The 24,764-nt window shown below is 36.0% G+C and overlaps 2 protein-coding genes and 1 non-coding gene across 3 annotated transcripts; all 3 read right to left on the reverse strand.

Annotated features, from left to right (window-relative positions):
• Positions 1–1,282: 1,282 nt before the first annotated feature.
• Trnas-aga (transfer RNA serine (anticodon AGA)) lies at positions 1,283–1,355 on the reverse strand. The gene has a single exon. It is a non-coding gene; the product is annotated as a tRNA-Ser (tRNA).
• Positions 1,356–2,344: 989 nt separating this feature from the next.
• LOC131689342 (rutC family protein UK114-like) lies at positions 2,345–3,738 on the reverse strand. Its single transcript, XM_058974365.1, has 3 exons — positions 2,969–3,738; positions 2,671–2,900; positions 2,345–2,616 (listed from the first exon to the last, which is right to left on the reverse strand). The coding sequence occupies exons 1-3, from the start codon at positions 3,112–3,114 to the stop codon at positions 2,498–2,500; spliced, it is 495 nt and encodes a 164-aa protein (XP_058830348.1). The 5' UTR covers positions 3,115–3,738; the 3' UTR covers positions 2,345–2,497.
• Positions 3,739–11,420: 7,682 nt separating this feature from the next.
• Positions 11,421–12,228, reverse strand: LOC131689343 (ninjurin-A). The gene is made up of 2 exons (XM_058974367.1): positions 11,966–12,228; positions 11,421–11,873 (listed from the first exon to the last, which is right to left on the reverse strand). The coding sequence occupies exons 1-2, from the start codon at positions 12,020–12,022 to the stop codon at positions 11,511–11,513; spliced, it is 420 nt and encodes a 139-aa protein (XP_058830350.1). The 5' UTR covers positions 12,023–12,228; the 3' UTR covers positions 11,421–11,510.
• Positions 12,229–24,764: the final 12,536 nt, after the last annotated feature.

Below are 24,764 nucleotides of genomic sequence, written 5' to 3' on the forward strand. Positions count from 1 at the left end.
TATATTCTAATATATTTGAGGCGGGTTTTACGAATCATGTTCTGTCCTAGCGACTTTTACTTTCGGTCGCTCATATGAGCGACCGAAATTAAAAGTCGTAAGGACAGAACATGCGTCGTAAAACCCGTTTCAACTGTATTAGAATATAAAAACTGGATATAAACTTCAAGCATTAAAATCGGACTGGGATTTTCCTTTGTAAGAGTCGGATAAAAAACCTTCAGCAAAAAAAAACGGAAAAATATATCCGATTCTTATAAAGTAGTTTTAGTTAGCCGACTTTTAATCTTGAATATCAAGATATACGGATGCTCCTACGAGCGATTTATTTATTTTTAACCGATTTTTGTACTGGAGGTTCATTCTTGCCGAATTTTACGGGTGACAACTTTTTAAGCGGTTCTTATGCTGAAGAATTTCTGTCCGATTTTTATTTATTTGATTTTGCTTGAAGTTTATTTCCGACTTTTATATTCTAATATGTTTGAAACGGGTTTTCCGAAGCATGTTCTATCCTTGCGACTTTTATTTTCGGCCACTCATATAGTGGTCCCGAAAAGCGATCGTCTTGCTGCATTTTGTTATCATGGGCAGCGTTTCCTGCCAGTTCCAGTGGCACCGACACAGTTGGCGTAGTGACGCTTTCTCAGCAAACGATGGATTCGGTCGACAGGAAACTGGCTACCAGCACGAACCGAGCGGAATTTAGGCTGTCCCTCCACTTTTCCTCCTCTACTGCATCCAGACAAAACGAGCGTATAGTGGGTGTAACTAGCATGAGTGTAAGGCCGCTTGCAGAAATGCGGTAAGAAGCTGAGGTGATGTTGGTACTGACATTAGTATGCGATATGCAAGAAACTTGCTTGCCACAAATCAATTGGATCCTGTTACAGTAAAAGCAGGCAGTCGGCGCAGATCCGCTCGGCTCAGCCTTCACTCTGACATCATCCCTTTAGTTTACTGCTAGCAGCCCCTGCTCAGCGTCTTGCCGCCACTCTGTAAGCGGCCTAAGACACGATTAATGCCGCACTCGCATACGACCTCCGGTTTTGTACTTGGTTCAGTTTACGGTCAACGCAAAAGGGGCCGGGAATCAGATGAAAGCTGATCAAATAAATAAATTTCATATATTCCTTGTTTGGACGTGAGTCTTTATTTTTTTCTTTCTTAAGGATTTTTATGAACGTGTCCACTGAAAAAAGACAGAGAAAGAATGACCGGAACGGTGAGAATGAAGAAACGGTGAAAATTCACCTTTATTGGAAACACTGAGAAAAGATATGTCCTCGAGCAGGAATCGAACCTGCGATCTCCCAGTCTCTAGTTGGGTGCGTTAACCACTCCGCTATCGAGGAACTTTCATGATTCCATCATATGTTCCCAACAGTTTTTGTAATCACCGCCGCAGCCTCTAATACCTCCTAATTGACCCATCGACCCCCAATGTCTCCTATAAGCAGATCGTGACCTCTCACTCTCACCGATCAGGCCAAATCTCTCTCGTTATCTATTTTTAGGTCCAGTGGATTACGCTCAAGGCTTTAGATATTTTTATCGCTGTTTGCCCCCTTTCCTAACTCAGTCGCCGCCAGACATTTGGCAGTAAAAGAGCTATGGAGGGGTATGTTGATGTCTGCCCGCAAAGCCTATCGGCAGAAGTTAACGACAAATCCGTTGATGGAATTTAATATATTCCTTGTTTGGACGTGTTTGTTTTTTCCCTTCTTACGGTTTTTTTTCTATTCATTTTCAGCTTTACATCAAAAATTTCTACACTGAAAAAACGTTAACATGATGTGGAAATCTCTTGAATTATTTCAATCCACAAACACATGAAATGCACACAGTTGCCATTTGAATATCCAGTAGTGAGTGTGAGTAATATGGGTTTCAAATGAAATTCATGCGAACATGGTGTGAAAAGCACATCAGCATCATAAGAAATACCCGTGACTAAAATTTCCAATTATATTCACTTTTTTTTACTTATAGCTTTCATTGGCAGAAGAATCTGTGAAATTGATTGATTGACATATAGAAATGCACTATAAGTTTTTAATGCGAAAGTCAAGTGAAAAGTTCATACTATACGACTCAATAGCATGGTAATGAACATTCAATCAATAAATATGTCGTATTCACGTGTGATTTGTTTGAATTTAATTTGAAACACTACATGAAATGCGTTTTAATGGATTGAGATTCAAAGGGATTTTTTTTACTTTTTAACATGAGAACGCACATGAAAGTGATGTTTAATTACTTATAGTTTTATGGTGTCGATTATTCTCAGTGTAGAAAAAAAATAACTTTTTTGTAATGAATACAATATTTATTTCGTTCGAACACCACAACCGTTATTCACTTTAAAGCGAAAAGTAAATTGCAGAACAAATATTGAACTCACATCACAGACGACTTTCAGCAATTCCACTTAGCACCCACGTAGCTCTCTATAGCACGTGATAATCAGCGTCTGCACTCAAACCAAAACGTCTTACATTGAGACATGTATCACATCTCCGGTCATTGCGATGGCTTCGATTTCCACGGCAGCTCCGAGGGGAAGTTTGTTCACAGCGAAGCAAGTTCGTGCCGGGAAGTTGCTGGAAAACACTGTAACAAAACAATAATTTAACAAAATATATAAACTAGGTTCCAAATACTTACCCTTTTTGTATTCATCATTGACGGCGACATAGTCGTTCATATCGGCGAGCAGAACGGTTGTTTTAACGACATTAGCTATACTGGAACCAGACACCTCCAGCAGTGTTGCCAAGTGCTCCAATGCTTTGGCAGTTTGAGATGCCGCCCCACCTTCAACCAGTTGCAAGGATTCCAACTCCAATCCGAGAACTCCGGAACAGTAAACCGTATGTTCGGCAACAACGGCTTGACTGAAATAATACAGAATTTAACAAATAGACACTATCAAGTTCAAACGCTTAACGTAGCATTCACCTACTTGTAAGGAGCCAGAGCTTTGGGGCATTTTTTAGTGGAGATGATCTTGCGAATGTTAGCCATACTGGCAGTATGATTTAAGATCCTGGCAAATGGATGCGAACTGATCGAGTAGTCAACTGGTACTGGTATACTTGGCTCAAGCATTGTACGCTGATATATTAGACAGATGTTGAAAATTATGATAGCGAGGTGGTGCTAAATAAGATCATTAGACCTGTATATTGCCGGTTCTTTAGCTCTTGATTGTCACGATGAATTGTAGAATTTGACAATTCGATCACGAATGCCTTATAAATAGTACACATAATTGAATAATGATAACAATAAATAAATTTTATATGCAGCCTCTCTTCGGTTCTCACGTGATAATTTTTTAGGAACACTTTAGGCTTGTTGTCTTCGCAGCACGGAACGTATGAAACTAGAAAAATGTAATTGATTTCTAGTTAATCCGCAGTGGAACATTTTCCTATGGGTAATCTAATTTTATCTTTAGTCATTCACTATTTTCTCAACACGGAGAAAAGTGAAATATACTGTTTTGTTTTAATTTACATGAATAACTCAGAATAAACAAATTCTGGAGGCAGGGTAACAGCTCCCTAATTCATCTCAGCACTTCTATTCATTCCACCCATATGAATACATTAGTTAGAGCAGTGTCTGCTATCTCTATTCAATACGCTAGCTTAAATGGTAGGATGAATAAGGGTGCGTTGTGCGGGTTCGCTTAAACGCGAGTATTTTACATTTTCCAGGCCAGCTCTTTCATTGTATTGCTTCTTAGGAACGAAGCAAGGCTGTTAAAACCTATTTAAGCGTAATCCAATGTGTGTGTGACATCCTGACTAATGAGATGAATATGTGCTTATTGTGCAATGGCATAATGCTTATGGTTACTTGGGTTTAAGGTGTAAATAACCCTGAAATTATATGAAAATTTGAAATATCTTTTTAAATTCAACAGATAAGAAACTCTGTTCTTCAGCGAAAATACGTGTTTTAATACAGTAAATAACTTTGTATTTGAGACAAAGAACGTAAAAGAATGCCGAAGTTAACACGAAACAACTAGTTTTAAGGGGTCTTCCATATAAAATTATCCAAAGCCTGAGAACCATTAAAGCTTGATTCAGAATGTTTTCAGTATTTTTATTTGCAACTTTACTAAAGACATAAAGTCTCTATCTAAATTGCTACGGACACATTCCAGCGTTAGGGGACAACGTTTGCACGCATCATGCAACTGTTAACAGCTCGTCGTTTGAAAAATCCTACGATGTACGCCCAAAAAACATAATTGAATACTATAAAAGTCCTAACACAACGTTAATGTTATGGGTTTGATGTTTTTCAGGTTTTCCTTTCATTCTGAGAGGTGAAAATGTCGCGTTAGGGGACAACAGCGCAAAATATTGATTTTCCAACCTACAGTTGTATTTATCGAAAAACCTGCTCTGTCTCAAACTTTAGAGCATCTATTTGTTCTAGAAATTTGATAATCGATAGTCACAGAACAATACTGTATACTTAGATTTTCGAGTTATTAGGAATTTTTTTACACGACCGCTGCGAACACTGCGTTAGGGGACAACACCAAAATGAACACAAACGGTCGCATATGAAGTGTCGTCCCCTAATGCGACTGAAGAATTTGTTGAAGCTCAAACTAAGCGATGTATATTACCTCTGAACCTGTGAATAACTCAAAATAACGATTTGAAATGCCAAACCAGACGTATTTCTTGTTTCACCTTCATGTGTTTTATTAAGAAATCAAATTAATATGAAATGAGAACAGTACACACCGCATACCACAGTGTGGCCCGTTATAGAAGAGATTGTAGACCAAAATCGCCACTTTCTAATGGATCGAAAAAGGTGGTTTCAAGTAGTTTTGGTAAGTTTAATATATTATTGACATCAGTGGCAGATCCAGGGGGAGGGTCTTGGGGGTCCGGATACCCCCCCCCCCCCAAAATTTTTTTTAACATCTTGAGAATTTTTAAAAAAATTTCCTTTTTAAATTAATTCTAAGTTAAAAATCTTTGCAAACCAGATTCGATGACAAAAACTGATTTTAATTAAATGAGGGTATTACATATTACGTATTGTATAATGAACATTTTAAAGTCGAAATTTTGGACCCCTTCCGAAATTTTTTTCTGGATCCGCTCCTGATTGACATAGGAAAATATATGAAATAAATTTAACTGTTTCTTAGGGTGACTCAAAGTTTTTTTTTATTTTGTTCACCAACTAAGTTTTTTTCATGTAAGTTTGGTGCACTGACTTTGTTTTTTGACCTTATAAAATCTTGAAAATAAAATTGACTGGTGGTTAGGGCAGATAAAATACGTCATAGGGTTGTTCAATATCTATTTTCTTGTTACGTTACAAATACACAAATGTGACTCTGAAGCAATTCAACAAAGGAAAGACTGTCAAACGATTATACTCAGTCGAGCAGTTATTATATTTACATATTGTATATAATGTAGCGAAATACGAGTAATACGGTTGAAAAAAAATAATTTCGAAAGAGAATATCGCCCTTCCAGTTCATCCTCTGGCGTTTGCACAACTGTTTCTACTCATAGATCTGCAAAACGACACTTATTAGTGACGATTGCGGAAAATTATCAAAATGTAGCCGTTTTGCGCAATTTTTGGAAAAGAAGGGTAAGCTCCAGCTTTTTGAAAATTTAGATATATTAGAGTACAAAAAAATTCGTTAAAAAATTTCACACAATTGTGGTTTTATGGCTCAGATGGCTGGCTTGTCATTGAATTACCTAAATAATAGAAAACTGGAGAATTTCGTGAAATTGTATCTTTTATTAGCGAATTCTAAGAAATATGCATTTTCAGGATAACAATTTGAATTTAACGTGCTATAAAGACATCAAAAAACTGCATTAAACTACGATGTTTCGTTCATGTTCAAGAAAATCTATTCCGAAAAGACAAACCGGGTTAGTTTCAAGTGGTCAATAATTATCCCGCTAATTTAAAAGAATGTGACGACGAGGGAGTGTTATTCCCTATGACCAAATTCTTCCGCGCGCTCTCATACTTTTTTGGTATTCTAATGCGTTCCATTCTATATCTTTGAAATCACTTCGAACTCTGTTCTGAAATTGTTGATTTATCCTTAGATAGCTTATTTACTGATATATGTCATAAAAAACTTGATAATTTTTCGATATTATAAGGCATTCCCCTTAATGGAACCCACCCCTCTCCCCGCACCTGAGACCACCCATGACACTGCATGGCTGCGGTATTGCTGAAATAGGTTGGTTATATCTTTTATGTCCATATACTGTTCTGTAGGCTCTCAAAGTAACTCTGCAGAAGGATTTGCAACGTAAGCGTTAGGGGACAACACTTCAGTGTACCCCTCTGAAAGAACGATTCCAAAGCTTGTTATATACAAATAGCATATTTTTAGAAAGGTATTGATGAGTACTAATAGCTTCTAAAAAGATTTCAAAGATAGCGTGCTTTGTTTTCATGAAAATTGAAAAAAACATGATATTTGCGTTAGGGGACAACGCAAAAATGGTCAATTTTTGCCCCCCATTTATCCGACGATCAATTCACTCAATAAATCTGCGTCCGAAGATGAAATTTTTGTACAATATGTGAATAAAAAAAATGGAATTTAAGATTATTCCAAATAAATTTTCTTACAAACCTGTCGGTGTGGTACGGAAAAATCAATTCAATTATTAAAAACCTAATTTAATCCACCTAGCGGTGCAATTGTGCCTTTCTCAATCATGAATCACGAGAATGTGTGCGTTGTTTATATTCATTAAAAGCTTTTAAATGCATATATTACATTTTATTATTGTACATCACATGACAACTATATACAGGAAAATAAATAATTATTCGAGTTCTAAAATTTAGAAGAAGAAAAAACAGCCACGGTAATATTGAACTGAAAAAAGGTGCGAAATCGGCAAAGTCCCAAAAAGTCGATTTTTACAAAAAAAATTTTTCGAGATAACATAAAATCTCGACGTTTCATGCATTTTAAAGATGTTTGGCATCAAAAATACGAATTCGATTTCTGAAATTTCATGGGGTCCCCCCTTTGAAAAAAAATTGAGTTCCGGCTTATATGGGAATTTCTTATGTGACCCGACGATTTAGTCTATATTTCCGGCCCCATATAAGCGATCCGTACGAAATTTTATAAACATCTGTGGGGATATTATAGCTATCATTTGGGACTAAGTTTGTGAAAATCGGCCCAACCGTTTCCGGGAAACTGATGTGAGTTCGTAAATTTTGAAAGATGGCCGCTTTTCCCGGGCACTTCCGGAACCGTCTATGGTGGTCAATGTAGTGAACGAAAGTTTGGTTGGCCGTCGGTGACCTAGAACAGCAAATTTAAGTTGTTTGAGAGACATTTTAGCGAAAATTTAGTAATCCTTTAATTCCAGAACCGGAAGTCGGATCGGGATGAAATTAAATAGCCATTTACGGGGACGCAATACTTTTCATTTGAGGCCAAGTTTAGTCGAATCGGTCTAGCCATCTCCGAGAAACCGATGTGACTGTTATTCTGAATTTAGATACTTCCGCCGGGGCTTCCGGAACCGATGATGGTGGCCAATGTGGCCAAATAGACTTTGAATGGATGTTAGTGACCTAATACTACAAATCGAAGCAGTTGTGGTCATATTTTCGAAAAAAATTCACCTTTATGCATTCATTGCAGAATTTATTAAAATCGACATTTTCTGCGTTTTCGTACTCATCACCCTGTAATTCCGGAACCGGAAGTCGGATCCATTAGAAATTCAACAGCAGCTGATGGACCCTCCATTTAAAATCAAGTTTGTCAAAATCGGTTCAGAAAATTCCGAGAAACCGATGTGGACAAATCAACAAATTTTGTTTTGTAACCATACTCTTCAACTCGTAATCCGGGACAAGATGTCGGTTGAAAATTAAATTCAATAGCAACCTATGGGAATAGTATACCTTTCATTTGAATCTTAGTTTGTAAAAATCGGTTCAGCCATCTCCGAGAAACCGATGTGGACATTTTGTTAACAAATCCGCACATACACACATACATACATACATACATACATACATACATACATACATACATACATACATACATACATATATACATACATACATACATACATACATACATACATACATACATACATACATACATACATACATACATACATACATACATACATACATACATACATACATACATATATACATACATACATACATACATACATACATACATACATACATACATACATACATACATACATACATACATACATACATACATACATACATACATACATACATACATACATACATACATACATACATACATACATACATACATACATACATACATACATACATACATACATACATACATACATACATACATACATACATACATACATACATACATACATACATACATACATACATACATACATACATACATACATACATACATACATACATACATACATACATACATACATACATACATACATACATACATACATACATACATACATACATACATACATACATACATACATACATACATACATACATACATACATACATACATACATACATACATACATACATACATACATACATACATACATACATACATACATACATACATACATACATACATACATACATACATACATACATACATACATACATACATACATACATACATACATACATACATACATACATACATACATACATACATACATACATACATACATACATACATACATACACACATACATACACACAGATATTTTGCGATCTCGGCGAACTGAGTCGAATGTTATATGAGACTCGGCCCTCCGGGCCTCGGTTGAAAAGTCGGTTTTTGGAGCAATTGCGTAACCTTTCTATATGAGAAAGGCAAAAGAATAGTATTTAATTATGGCTCTGATGCAATACTCAGCTGCATATTTTGCCTTCCATTTGAGACTTGGTTTGAGAAAATCGGTTCAGTCATCACCGAAGAACCGATGTGACTTTATTTGTGGAATATGCCCGGAATTCCGGACTTCCGGAATCGTCGATAGTGGACAATATATTCAAAGAATGTTTGATTGGCAATCAGTGATCTAGATCTGCGATTAGAAGTAATTTTGGGACCATCAATAGTTTTTAGCCTCTGAGGTATTACGATTGTACCGATTTATATGGGAAATTCCAGTGTATCCTTACTAACACCCCTGTAACTCCGGAAGCAAGAGTCAGAACAGAATGAAATTCAGCAGCAGTCAATGGTATTACTGTATCTTTCATTTGAAATCAAGTTTGTAAAAATCGGTAGAGAATTCGTTGGGGAATGGGTGTGATATTAGCTTAGGAACTTGGCGGGTTCCCCGGGGGCGTCATGAACTGTCATAGGTGGCCAATGTGGTCAAAGCTACTTTGATTGATCATTAGTGATCCAGACCCGCAAACTAGAGTAATGTTACATCAATTTTAATATGTTTTACATCATTTGAACATCATGGTGGTACCAGTTTATATGGGAATTTGCTGTGTGACCGCACTCTTCAACCCGTAACTCCGGAACCGGAAGTCGGATCAACTAAAAATTCAATAGCAGCTTATGGGAGCGTTATACCTTTCATATGAAACTAAGTTTGCGAAAATCGGTTCAGCCATCTCTGAGAAAATTGTGTGAGTTTAAATGACACACACACACATACACACACACATACATACATACACACAGACATTTGCCGATCTCGACGAACTGAATCGAATGGTGTATGACACTCGGCCCTCCGGGCCTCCGTTAAAAAGTCGATTTTTACAGTGATTGCATAGCCTTTCTTTATATGAGAAAGGCAAAACGAGTCATAAATGTATTACTGGTTTTCATTGACGACCGTCATAAAATTCTTTTAAAAAATTTCTATATATCTATAATTTGGGAACCTTAAACCTACACCAACATTTTTCAGAACAACTTTTACTTATATTAGCAAATTTATTTTCATGAGGTAAGCGATACAAGTGCGTGGAATGTGTCTACGGAAAATAAATGTTGTATTTCACCTATATATTGTAATTCACCTATAGATGAATGAATCACTGAACCGTGCATTCCTGAAGAAGCGTGGTCACAAAAGCAACAACTTCTCCGAACAAACTATGCTTCTAAAGTGACCAGTTTCGACGCTATTAGTCTTGAGCATGAGAAAGGCGTTTTCAAACACTGTGTAATGGACAAAAAAATCTCGAAAACCGGGAAACTAGCCTCCGATCACAACTCATATTGGCCGATGCGATGCTGCCCTGTGTCCGGATATTCTTCGAATTCCGCCTCGACAATTGAATCGACGCAAATGGCGCATAGGACTTTCGCAAAGGTAAAGCGACGAATGACTACCTTACGTTGCTCTCAACAGAAATTCGTATAGAATTGATTTACGATCATTCCGAGAAGTTGCACCATAGACCGTGGTGTTTCATCGGTTTGAAACAACTTTTTGCTAAATTTGTCTAACCATCATTTGATTTTCCCAAAATAATTTTTACCAATGTCATGTGTCTCCCTATTTTTGTTACACTCAAAATGGCCTTGTTCTAAATAAAACAAATTTTAAAAAAAGTGCACTCTTAGTCTAAAAATTCAAATAGTATAGTCTTAATAAAAACATTAAATGTGTACGCCTAGAGTCAAAATACTTTTATACCAAATATTTTGATACCACTTAGTATTGAATAATAAAATTCAATTATATTATAAGACCAGACTTTAAATCGCGTAATTTATGTGTTTAAAACAATGCAAAAATTGTAAGCTTTCAAGCTACCAAAATGTACATTGTCAAATAAACTTCACATGAATAACCCGAATTTAAGTTAAGTGCAGTATCAGTTTATCACCCTCTGCAAACACGAATTGAATATTTTCTGTAATAAAAATGGTCGTAAGTTTTAGCAAATATCGGTGAAAATAAACTATTACCAGAATGTTTGTCCAGTTAACGAGATCCAAATTAAAGCTACCTTCCAATGGATATAAAAAGGCATGATAACGTTTTCCACCTTCTTTTCTGAAATTAATTTGTTGATTGCTCCACGCTAAATGTAGTTGGTGGAAATTGGTTGATTCGTTACCCCTTTTTATGCTCGTGAAATCCGGAGCGTCCCGATAGATGCATAATAATTGCAAGTTTTTTTTATTATGATGTTTACTTAATTTTGACACATTGACCTAATTTCAAAAAAAAATTAAAAACTGCAATTTTATTAGCGCAATACAAAGGAAACTTCAATTGAATCGCTTGTTATTTATCGTGTTGATTAGCTATGCAATTTCGGAATTTGTTTGTCCACAGTAAAACACAAATTAAAATAAACAGAAATAAACTATTTTTAACCTATATTATATATTATATATATATATTATTAACCTAACCTGTGAGCAAAAATCACACTTGAACACAAACCAAATTCACAATCCTCCACATTAGCATTCAGTCCACTTTAGGAGCCACTCCGAACGCCGATATCAGCACATTGACCAGCGTTATCAGAAAGATGCCGATCGTGACTAAATCGTTGATTTTGTTCGCTTTGCAAATTTCGCGCCTGTCGTTCACGTCGTACCGGCTATTCATGATCAGTCCGATGCCGACCGCTATCTGTATTATTAAACTAACCGAAATGAAGATCAAACTGAAGTAGTAGTATGGATGGCGCGTGAAAGACTCCAGCACATAGCGCAGCTGATTGGCGTTGGCGGAAACCAACGCCAAATCCATCATACCCTGGGCTAGGTTCTTCTTCTGCTGGTAGGTGTTTACGTTCGGAATCACTTCACCCGTCGTTGGATCAACCTGTTGTGGTGACGGTTGTCGGAGGTTAAAAATAATTCTATTGGCCCTCAACCAATGCTGTGCTTTGAACATTTTTCTTCTCTGTCGCTTACCACAGGTTTACTTGGTCCTGGTTTAAATGACGAATTGTTGCTGTTTTCGACGTCCATTTTGGAGATAATTAACTTGTATACAAAGAACTTAAATTATAATACTTTTCGCTCTAGAACAAAAATCTCGTTTTCCCGAAATATGCAGTGACAAATCGTGATACAAATTTGCAAGTAAACCGATTGAACGTATAACTCTTACTAAACTGCACTAAGGGCAGCAAAATGTGAGAGCGGATGCTGCTCTCGTTTCGATGCTTTTCCATCTCGTATGTGCGGTTCATTTTATTCATCAACAATACTATTCAAGCAAACCAATTTATTTCTGTTCATGAACAGTTCGTGTTATTTATTTCCTTCCGACGATCCTAATAGTACTAACACAAGATACACACAGTGAAAAGCCCGACTTTAATATACTAGCGTGTTTTGAATTTATTCAAGCCATGTTGGGAAGAGTTTTCTGTCCAAGGTAGAGCGTTTTTTATCATATCAGGAAAATACCTCACGATAATTATTTAACTTAAAGCAAAAAATCAAACATATTCAATGAAGAATATGTTTGGGAATAAAAAGGAACTGAAATTTTCATGATACCGTTTGCGCTAAAGCGTTTAGCAGAGATAACAGGACTCCATTTCATTAGTTTTAAAGCAAAGGTTGACAATAGAACCCTAGGATTATTACAAACCGCATGGATTTTCGGGAAAATTCGCTTGGACTTCTGAAATTACCTTTACATTTGTTTTATATCATGCTTGATCATATTTTAAAAACGCGTATTTTTTAATTTTATAATTCCACTGAAATTTTTGTTTAAAAAATACCACCACTTTAATTTTTGATGATTCACTGATTATGTACAATCTACTTCAAATATATGAAATTGAACTGATTGAGGAAATTTTGGAAAAACGTAAACTCGAAAAAGAAGAATGAAAGCTTGGTACCGTCTTCTGCCATCTCAGAATGGTTCTGATTCTATCTGATTCTGCAACACTTCTAGGGCGCCGCAGGGAAGCACGATAGGCCCTCTTTTCTCAAGATATATTTTTACGACATTTCCGTCTACTTTCTCTAGCAATTTGCTTGCTTTACGTTGACGACAGTAAGATCTACGTGTTGGTTCGGAATCTGGACGACTGTGAATGGTTGCAGAGTTCCATCCATATGTTCACTGATTTTTTTCAATTTTTTCAACAGGTTGTTTTGAACTTGAAGGAGGAAAAAATCTCAAATCATGTCCTACTATGTTCAAACTGTCAAGATTTTTTCCGAGGCCCGGAGGGCCGAGTCTTATATACCAATCGACTCAGCTCGACGATTTGGGACAATGTCTGTATGTGTCTGTGTGTGTATGTAACGGACAAACTCTCATTCGTGTTTCTCAGCAAGGGCTGAACCGATCTTATCCAAACCAATTTTCAATGAAAGGCCAATCACCCACACAGAACGCTATTAATTTGTTTTTGATTTTGATGTTTAGTTTTCAAGATATAAATGTTTGAAAGTGTAAAAATGATGTTTCTTGCAGTTTTTTAAATTATCAGCCGAAATTGACGACATAGATAAACACTTTATTTATCTTTGGACAGCCTATACGAATACCTTTCGAACGAGCTATAGATTGTTGAAATCGGACTATTATCAAAAGAGATATTTATCATTAAATATGGACGAAAAATTTTTATCATTTCCCCTAGCCACAAATAAGACCAAAAACAGGCAATCTATTTTTAACGCCAAAACGGCTAATTTTAGGTCAATAGTATCTTCGGGGAATTTGATGGATGTAATATGGCCTTTCTTTAAGTATTATTTTTTGCTGATTAATCCACCTACGAGTGAGATATTTTCATAAATTTTCTTGGAAGTGATTGTATTGAAATTATGTCTTCAGCAAATTTGTAGCTCTTACCTTTGCGTATAACTTTACTGAAGACATCAAATATCTATTTTGAGTACTTTAAAAGTTGTAGCTTGTAGTTTGTGGATTACCCTTTGTCGCTTATTTCTTGGCCAATATAGTAGTAAAGTATTTAAATTAGCCGAATATTATTTCGATAAAACGAATTTCGTATTTCATTTTTCTATCTACAATCGCCAGAAATAACCGCCGAACAATTTCAAGTTGTCTACATGGAACTTGATCACTTATCGATGCAAAACATTTCATTTACGCGAACCTGATGACTGCAAAGTTTCTAAGTCACAAACATCGGATCGATCTGAAACATATCTTGGAAAATGAAAAGCTATATAAATAACTCTAAGCAACGGCGTAGCCAAGAGAAGGCTTCAGGATTCAACCCCACCCCTTGCCACCCTCCCAAAAAAAATAATTGGATTGATGGATCTTGACCTGTAACTGATCTCTTGGTCTCTACAGTTGTCTAATCACATCAATATCAAATACCTGCCTTAAAACATTCCTATAGACACTCATTCCAGAGCTCTGAAATCAATCATAATCCTCAGGTTTCCTATCATATTGAGCTCACTTTTGAATGGATGTACTGTAATATGGATTAGGGTCTTTTTAATAGGAAGCGAAGTTGGAAACACAGAAACATAAAACATAGAACTGCTCACCGAAAAATTGCACAGCATTCAACATTTGCTGAACATGTCTTTATTTTGGGAATGCGTAGAGTTGTGACGAAAACGTAGTATGATTAATAGCGAGGATAACGCTTTTCGAAAGTAGAGTAAAACTTATGAAAAATGGCGTTTTCCGTTCGACTTTAGCAGGTCCTGATCAATTTTGATGAGCTTTTGTTTTTGTTGTGTTACAGTTATATGAATAGGTAAAATAAATGTTCGCAAACAGTAATTTAAAGTCAAGATTACATCATTTTGCAACCGCCAATTCCGGAGGTTTAGTATCTTCGATGAATTTCACAAACGTGAAACAGCACATCTTCTGTTAAAATAACTTTGGCGTTATATCCTCTAAGAAGTATTTATGGAGAATTTACTCTTCAAACAGATCTAGTTCGATGGGGAGTGCTATTACAAACCACTTTGTTGAAGACATGAAGGCTCCGTGTGTTCAGGGTGTCAACATATTTTAGGCTATTTGTACCTTTAAAATAAATTAGTATGATTTTACTGTTTATGATCTTCTACTATTTATAAACAATAAATTTTATATTTTATCCAAAGCTTGAGTTTGTGAAGCTCGCAATAAAAAGTTGTTTAAGATAAAAAACTAAATTAAGGAACATTTCCTAAATATCATTTTAAAACTCGATATACTCCCTACACGTAGTATTCATTCCTGCAAATAAAGTTGTTTTAAATGATAGCCTCAACAAATTCGCTAAAGAAACGAACTCTGTTACTATTTTTAAAAAAATAAATTTTCCATAATTTTAAAACTTCAAATATGACGGTTTCGGAATTATGTCATTTGGAGATTAAGTTCGATTTTCACCAAACCCCCATTAAACCAAAGTCGTGCTACACTCGTCCACAAGAAACTTCTTCGAATACTGCCTATCTATTACAACACAGTGAAGACCCCATTTAATTAGCCTTCGATTTTGTCAGTCTCATATGAAAATATGTTTGATGGGCTCTAGCAGACGAACAAGGCTGAATTTGAATAAACCATTTCTTGAGCATATTTTTCTTACCTTAAAGATGCAAACATGCAAAATAATTTTTTTTTTAAATTTGCGTTAGAAGGCCCCTTTAGGAGAAATTTATATTATATAATAAAAAATAGCTATCACACTAGATCAAGAGAAGGAAAGAATATTTTAAAAGCTTCAGTTTATTATAAAGAAGGAAAGAAATATTTCCCGATTTAGTCAATGTCAGCTTAAAACACACCATGAGGCTGATAAAAACGGATCTTTACTGTATTTATTATTCACTGTGTCCCACATTAATAGGTCCATCCCATTTCTGAGGATATTTTCTTTCAATTGCATCGAACTACCCCAATTTTTTGGTAGTTTTCAAGGGGTTATTTTATCGATTTCTTCCAATATTTTGGTGATCCTATTTCTATTCGTGCGATAGTTTATGTTAAAAGGGCTTCCTGAATTAATTGGTATACTTAAGAGTTTATATGTTGCAGATTGAGAAAATACAGAAGTTTACAGCTTTTTTTCCTACTCATTATTACCAAAGCTTATTAAACAACTTTCCCTAATAAGGTTGTAAAAATCTAAAAGTATTTGAAAATTATTAATAGCTTTAGTGAAGTGACCGTCGCTCCACAACGCAGTTTATTTTTCATGACTTGCGGTTAGCATGATTTCTCGAATCGGTGAACTGAAAATTATGGAATAGAAGTTAGTTTTTTTAAATTCTTTAAAGATTTAACCCGCCGAAAATCGCGCAAATAGCTCAGAATGAGACCCGCTGGTGCTCTAAGACGATTTCGTTAGATTTTCAGAGCAGCGTGCACCCACCCCACTAACACAAGTGACGGAAGGTTGTCGTAAAGTTTCGTGGAAACGAAAATTCCAGTGATGATGATTTTCTTTAACGGGTTTCGAGAGTTTTTTATTTGTTCTTTGGCATTAGGATGAGCGATAATAATTCAAATCAAAGATACTACTGGGAAGTCACTTTTGGAAAAAGTCGATATCGAAGTAAAGTTTGAACTAGGCACGCATATACTTCAGAGGTAGCGTGATATCAAGAGCCACAATTTCAGTTTTTAGTGCATGTGTTATCAAAAACATCGCGAAACATGAATTTCTAAATATTCTCAATCGATATAATATCAGAAGAGAGTGATAAGAGTTATAAGAAATGTCTCATCACACTGTTAGGTGGATTAAAAACGTTTTTCAAGCAAAACTACTCTGAACATACTTCTTACTGTTCCTGTAAGCTTGAATATGCAAAACATGTCATGGTGAATGAAAAAGCATCAGTTTGAAATGAAGACGCCCGGTTTAGCCACGAAAATTCCGCCAACTTGAAAGTGAATGATTGAGGGAGGCTTTGAATTTGAATCATGGCTGGGGTGAATTGGACTGAAACTTGACATTTGAAAATAAAAATTTGCATCACTGGTGCAAGTTAAATAAGATGACAGCGAGCATTTCTAAGTGCATTGTTATCAGTTTCCATCGCAAGAACAATCTTCTAACGATCAGTTGCAACACTGGAAAATGACTTTGTGATTGATTTTTCGGATTTATCACAAACAATTCGGCCAATTCGGATTTATCACAAAAAATCGGGAAGACGCATCTTGTACAACTACAAATTTTTTGCCCGACCACAACGACAACAAAAGTTATTGCGCCAAGAACAACTTCGAATAGACTGCGGTTTGCGTCAACCGGTACGTGATATGGTACTGAAGTACAACAGAAGAGAATCTGCATTTGATTTTTGATTAAAAAGTGAAAAGTATAAATTTTTTTATATCTTTGTAGCATTGTACATATTTTAAAAGTCGCTATGTTTTTACGCCGTTTTGAAAATGACATTATGCCACATCAAACCGCCCACTGAGACGTCCAAAAAATTGTTTCAAAATCGTCCAACGATAGACGTTTGTTGAACGGTTATTTGGACGTTGTCCAAGTTGGTCCAACGAACGTCCTTCATTGGACGATTTTGAAACCAACCGTTCTTAGAGGGCGATTTTGCTAACCACCGAAACTTTTTAATAAGACTTCGAGTCGTTTGAAATATTTTATTTATTAGAGAGGTCCACCTGGAGCAGCAAAGCTTGGTTCTTGGAAGCTCCCAGTCTGATCCACTCTCTACAGTACTCGTAACCTGGGACTTTCGAAATTATCGGTAGGGGACAATATATTCCAAGAACCTTTGGTAGTATTACATATTTTATTTGAAATCAAGTTTGTAGGCACGAGTTCCCCTGGGGCATCAAGAACTGTCATAGGTGACCAATGTGATCATTGCTACTTTGATTTGTCATTAGTGATCTAGCTCGCAAATCCAGTAATGTTTCACCCATTTTATTATGTATTACATCATTCTGATATCATAGTGTTATCAGTTTATATGGCAATTAGTAATGTGACCGCACTCTTTAACCCGTAACTCCGGAACTAGAAGTCGGATAAACTAAAAATTCAATAGCAGTTCATGTATTACATCATTCTGATATCATAGTGTTACCAGTTTATATGGCAATTAGCAATGTGACCGCACTCTTTAACCCGTAACTCCGGAACTAGAAGTCGGATAAACTAAAAATTCAATAGCAGTTTATAGGAGCGTTAAACTGTTCATTTGAAGTTTGTGCAAGGTGGTTCACACATCTTTTAGAAAATTGAGTGACATTATTTGACACACATATACATACACATAGACGACTAATCGAATGGTATATCGTCTCTGTTGTGCTATCTTATGACAAACGCCATTTTGGGGTAAACTGAGTTAGATATGTCACATTGGGGCCATGCATAAATGACGTAGCATTTTGGGGGGTAGGGAGGGTATACCAAATTTGTGACGAAGTGTGACGAGGGGGAGGGTATGGTCAGAAGTTGTGCGACGTAGCATTAAGTTTAATTTTTTTTACGGGCATCAAAGCCCATTGATTAGAGAAAACAATTTATGTTCTCCATTCCCAAGAGAAATAAATCTAAATTCAAACAAATTACTTTTCATGTAGTTTATCATGAGGTAATTTTACGATTCACGGAATTACAAGCTCGCAAAAAATACGAAAAGATTTTGCATGCGGATTCAACTTGCTACATTAGTTAGCTAATGTTGCTGACTAGTAGACTTAGTTTGGTAACTGAATTAAATTTTCTCTTCGGATTCAAGCAAACAAAATTTAGTAATTTAGATGGTCGTACGCTTCTTAGAATCATTACCAGCTGCAGGATTGTGAACTAAGAGAACTTCTCTTTATGCTCCCCTTGACATATAAAATTCAAAACAACACTATCAACACTATATTTGTCATAGCTTATTTTGTACGCAATTTGCTGTTATAATGAAAATATTGGTTAAAGTCGTGAAACATTTTGAAAGTATTTAAAATAATTGAAAAACATATGTAATTTTTTTTTCATCCCCCGGCCGCGTTACACAGGATGAGAGGGGGAGGGGGGGGGGGTAAGTAAATGCTACGTTATTTACGAGAGGGAGGTTAGAATTTTGTGACCAAATGCTACGAGGGGGGAGGGAGGGGTAGAAAATCGCCGAAAAATGCTACGTCATTTGTGTACGGCCGCTTACTTGTCTGAAAAATCTTTACAAAGTGGCGTTTTCAGAATTCTGGTTTTTTACTGATATATAGTAAGAAACGTGCTGAGAATTTGTGAGTTTTTTGCTTCAAATCACTGTGTCTTACGGTTGGCTAAAGATATCTTGATGCTTAAGATATTTTTATGTGTAAAAATTTATGAGGAACACAAAGGCATAATAATATTAAAAATAAAAATGCACGAATTGTGAGAAAAATGCAATTTTAGATTTCAACTGGAAATTTAGCATTTTTGGCAACACTGTAACCAAACATTACTATTTTTCTAGATTCCTTTACTAATTTCCTTCAAAATGCATTTCACCAATTGTTTATAGACCAAACTAAGCCGAAGATATGAACAAAATATGAACAAAGATTAATAATTGAAGCTTTATTTGTATAAAAAAATTTCAATTATGACACGTCATACAAATTTTGTCACCAACACACACTTATGACACGTATGAGTGCGACTTTTGTTTACATTTTTGACAAAAACTCTCAATAGAGTCAACCGATCTTCGTAATAATTGAGGGGTTAATGCAGAATAGATAGAAGCATCAATTGTCTCCTCTGAATTGTTTCTATCATTTATAAGTTTCAGGATATTCAATCTCAAACTTTAAAACTCGTTTTTCTCGAAATATGCAAAATGGCGCTTGACATACGATGGCACAGCAGTGACGATTTGATAATCGGCCCTCCGGGCTTTGGTTAGACAGCCGATTTTTGAATTTATTGCATAGCCTATCTTTATATGAGAACGGCAAAACAGACAATGTATTTAAAAGTGTCTAGTTACGAACGTGCGCAATTTGTAAATAAATGAATCCATACTGAAAAAGCGTTCTACATCTTTAACAATATTATGAGTTAAATCATTTCCGTAGGAGAAAAATTGAAGTATAGAAAACTTTGTTACCAATATCAATGTATGGTTCCTTTGTGGTTGATTTAAACGAGCCTAAAACTGAGTAATTTGGAATTAAAATGTCAACAGTTGATAGTTTTTTAAAGATTTATATTTTAAAATAAATTGAAGAATTCGAGCACCATTCGAAGGCAAACATGTTACCCCGTTTTAAATGGCTAACAGATTAACGAGTGTGGTAAAAAGCTTTGGACACGGTACAAAAAATTGTCATTTTGATTCCAAATGTATGATCTGTGTTGATATATCGCACACAAAGGACGTGTATCCGGTGAAAGAAATCACAGAAAGTTTCAAATGCGCTAATGGTAGGTAGAACCATAAATCAAATTTCAGGGCATGTCATATTTGAGAAAAAAAATTAAATTCTCGTTCATAGCAACTAAAGCAACAAATAAACAATTACCTGCTTCTGTACACTTCAAGAACAATACGTTTAACTGTTTCACACAACGCTTCCTTCCAACCAATTTAGGTAGCATCACGGAAGAAAAATTGAATTTCTTGCAGCAATCAATGTTTCAATTGATGACTGCAATGCTAAATTGTACCTCAATGTTTGAAACATTTCAAATTCGATGGGAATTTGCTAACAAAATTGTAATGAATTTAAAGTTTAGTAATGATTTGCAACGATCCTCAATTTCTTGTTCTCGTGATCCTATGAAGTTTATCCAAAAAGAAATTGGCATAGCACTCTTAAGAAATTAAAATTTCACGAAAGAGGTTTTACAAATCAAGCCACATTCAAAACAATTCTGAACCCCTCTCATTGTTCTATCCCGGGCAATGAAAAGGCCGACTCATTAGCAAAGGTGGGCGCATTAAATGGTGACATATACGAAAGACCAATCTGCTTCAACGAATTTTTTAGTATTTGTCGTCAGAGGACGCTCAACAGTTGGCAAACCACGTGGAGCAATGGGGAACTTGGACGATGGCTACATTCGATTATCCCAAAGGTATCAACGAAGCCTTGGTTCGGGGGGATGGATGTGGGTCGGGATTTTATTCGTGTAATGTCCCGACTTATGTCCAATCACTACACCATGGATGCGCATTTGCGGCGTATTGGGCTTGCGGAGAGTAGTCTGTGCGCTTGTGACGAGGGCTATCACGACATCGAACACGTTGTCTGGGTATGCGCCGGGTATTGTGACGCTAGGTCTCAGTTAAAGGAATCCCTTCGGGTCCGAGGTAGACCACCCACTGTACCAGTCCGAGATATGCTGGCAACTCGTGATTTCCCCTATATGTCCCTTATTTATACCTTCATAAAAACGATAAATATCCCAATTTAGCCCCTCTCTTTTATTTCTCGTTTTTAGAGTTTCCTCCTGCCTTGTGGAACCGATCAGCTCCAGAGTGCCACTATGTAACCGCCACTATCGCCCTTACCACTACGCCTGCATAGAAGGAAACTGAAGCGAGAGCGACTCGAGGTCCGATGACTTTTGAAGGATTCCCCGCGGGTCCGAAGAATACCATCCGCCAATCCGGTACTCGACGACTTACTAGACTGAGGCGCAAATCTGTTTCGCTGATCCCCCTCCCCCGCCCCCCGTTCGAGCGAAAGTTGCAAGTTTTGCTCTTCTTTCCCTGTCTCTCCCCTGTCCTTGATACAACTGCTGCTACACTAATGCGGAAATAAGCCACCCTCTGAATATCTTGACCAAGCATAAGTTTTAGTTAAAAAATTCAAATTAGTATTCTGTATTCCTAGTTTTAAGATAGCTATAATTTTTACTCTTTATTGAAACTCTTGTCCTCCATTTTGTAAATAGAATTGAATCCCTAGTTTTAAGATTTCTGTGAAATTTCTCATAAATATTTGTTCCCCCTTTTGTGTATTATTGTTAGTTTTAAGATAACTGTAAAATATTTCGTGAAATACTATTACTCCCTCTCTTGTATATCAAAGTGAATCCCTTGTTTTAAATTTTTTCATAAAAAAATCTTTTGGCCCTCTCTTGTATATTGAATCTTATTTCTAGTCGTAAGATAGCTGTAAACTTTCTTTTCCTTTGTAAAAAAAATATTTCAACATTGTGACCTCCTAGTTTTAAGATATCCAAAATGTAAAAACAAAAGCATTTGGCACCGCCAAGCTAACGCATTTGTGCCTATCAAATAAACGAAATGAATAGAAAAAACATTTCTGAAAGCTTTTTAAGGATCTTAAGAAACCTCAGAAACCAATTCCAGCTTTGAAGGAAGGTAATCACATCCTTCTAACAAACGTGGGAACAGTTTAAAAAAAATTCCATTTTTTATTTCGAAGTAGACACTTCAAGAGGAACATTGAATTACTAAATATAATGAAAGTAATTCACCTAAATGTAGGCAAATTGTGATGTGTTATAATTGTGTTATCCATGTTGTCTAAGTCAGCCTAAGTATTTTGCACAACGCAATCTTACTTATATTACGCTGCCATTATTTCTTTTTAGTAGACAATAGAAGTGTAATAGTACAGCAAGTTTAGTAATCTCTTGATATGTCAATCCTTCTCACTATGACAAAAACGTTCAAGAGAATATTGAATCGTCAAATATGCAATAACTCCCAACAATATTCGGTTTGAAGCTAAATCATAGTGTAAAGTACCAAGCTATATTTATTTTATTTTTTCGTTGAGCTACGTTTTATCCAACGACGCCACTTGTTGGATCTCTCATCGCTTCCATTTACAGCTGGTCAAGCGAGGGTATTTCCCGACACCCTCGCATGGCAAGGTGAATGCAGAAAATGTACCAATACCATTTGTCCCCATGCTTTGCAAGCGGCGATGGGGAATTACTCATCGCTTGACGTCACGGCGAAACGAACGTCGTTCGCCAGATTTGAACACAACGAACAGAGACGGAAGATAGGTGGAAAATCGCTAAACAGACCCATGCAAACGTAAAAACCCCGAGCAGAGGAAATTATGCCGATTGTTGATGGAAATTTGTGACAATTTTCTTCTCGGAATATGCAAAGTAGTTATACAGGTTATTACAAGAATGTCTGTATGAGCGTGGCGCACACTTTGGAAAGAGGCATTCGCATTATTGTTTGTATGTTAACGTAAATGACGACACAAAACATGGATTAAATGATGTGCTCTCATGGTCATAGTTGAGTAATTTCAATAGTGTCAACGAACGACTGATGTTCTTGTATTTAGCGCTCGCCTTCTTGAACAGATGATTAGTACATAATTGGTATTGATATAAATTTACCAAGCATAACCGAGTCTTTTGCAATTTGTAATCATTGTAATTGAAGGACCTATAGACCTCGAGAATTTGTCGAATGTCGAACGAAGCAACCATGTTTTCATTGAATGAAAGTATTCATCCATTTCAATTTTTGCATGAACCAAACTTACAATGTCAAATCAAAGTAATGCATGACATATTGTAAGTGATATTTGTGATAAGTGATACTTGTTTTAGATGGTTTCTGATGAGTAAAATGGAGTTTTCAACCGTCCTTATTTTACGACGAGTTTGAGAAGCGTCTTTTATTTATTTTTATATGTCACTTATGTTTGTCTCACATCGTGGCATATTCGAAATCTGTCAGGTCAAGTTTTTTGCTAGAATCGAATGTGACTCGAGCAAAGGGCTCAGTTACCTTCGTTGTATTTTTGGGATTATAGAAATTATAAACATTTCCAAACAAGCTATACTTTAAAACAAACAGGCAGGAGTACCCCACCTTTGCAATAAATTTTGATTTATACATGCAACGCGAATTCATACTTTTATTGTAATGTTGCGTGTCGAACTTTATGGATGGTTCTCCACTATACTAATGACGAACGAACGTAAACAGTTCCAGCATGTGATTTTTATGAGTGGATATAAGGTAGGTATATCATTATTATTAACACGTTGTTACGGCTAATATACGGCTTCGCAGCAGCACGCAGACAAACATTGACACAATAAACCTGTACATTTGTCGAAACATGAACGTTAGGGTGTCTCAAATATTGCTACCTGTTTGTATATTATCAGCAGCATGAGCGATTTGTTTATGTGTGTCAGCGCGGATACAATGTTCCCGTGATGAGCAACAGATCTTGTATTGAGTTGTTCGAATAATGCGAGTAGGAATTAGTACGAGAGCAATCTCAGCAAAGAGAAAAATGAAAAAAAGGTGTATGGTGGTTTTAAACTTGGGGTTTAACAAATTGTAATTCATGAATTGTTGAGATAGTACCAGTGCACAGTGGCTCAAAACAGCGTTTTGAGGTACTTAATTCATTGGAGTCAAAACTGTTCATATTAGCGATTTCACATATTCTACAATGTTTGGTGTGTAAAAAGTGCCATCTTTTGACAACATTATTTATGAAAAAAGTTGATCATAGTAGGCTATAGAAAATTTAACTTCTGAACTGAAAGAGATAGCGCTTGGAAGTCTTCGACAAAGTTGTAGAGGAGAGTGTTTTTATAAATTTTGCTGAAGGCATGTTGTCTTTGTCACGCACAGAAATTGAGTTATGAGATGTTTTCTATGATGAACTCCTTCAATTCTTATTTTTGCTTATTACTTTTTTGTTTATGATTTTTTGCGTTAATAATGTTCGAAGGTATTTTTTATCATTACAAAACACATAACTTTTTTGAAGAGACTAAATAGCTGTGAATGCTGTGTAAAGACTTATGGCTGA

This window comes from Topomyia yanbarensis, chromosome 3 (assembly GCF_030247195.1).
Source record: "Topomyia yanbarensis strain Yona2022 chromosome 3, ASM3024719v1, whole genome shotgun sequence".
Lineage (NCBI taxonomy): Eukaryota > Metazoa > Arthropoda > Insecta > Diptera > Culicidae > Topomyia > Topomyia yanbarensis.

Excerpts from the sequence above, each read along its gene's own strand:
- LOC131689342 (XM_058974365.1), bottom strand. The coding sequence starts at position 3,114 with ATGCTTGAGCCAAGTATACCAGTACCAGTTGACTACTCGATCAGTTCG. Across the intron at positions 2,901-2,968 it reads AAAGCTCTGGCTCCTTACAA|TCAAGCCGTTGTTGCCGAAC; the intron begins GTAGGTGAATGC and ends GTATTATTTCAG. Across the intron at positions 2,617-2,670 it reads CAATGATGAATACAAAAAGG|TGTTTTCCAGCAACTTCCCG; the intron begins GTAAGTATTTGG and ends GTTTTGTTACAG.
- LOC131689343 (XM_058974367.1), bottom strand. The coding sequence starts at position 12,022 with ATGGACGTCGAAAACAGCAACAATTCGTCATTTAAACCAGGACCAAGT. Across the intron at positions 11,874-11,965 it reads CAGGACCAAGTAAACCTGTG|GTTGATCCAACGACGGGTGA; the intron begins GTAAGCGACAGA and ends TCACCACAACAG.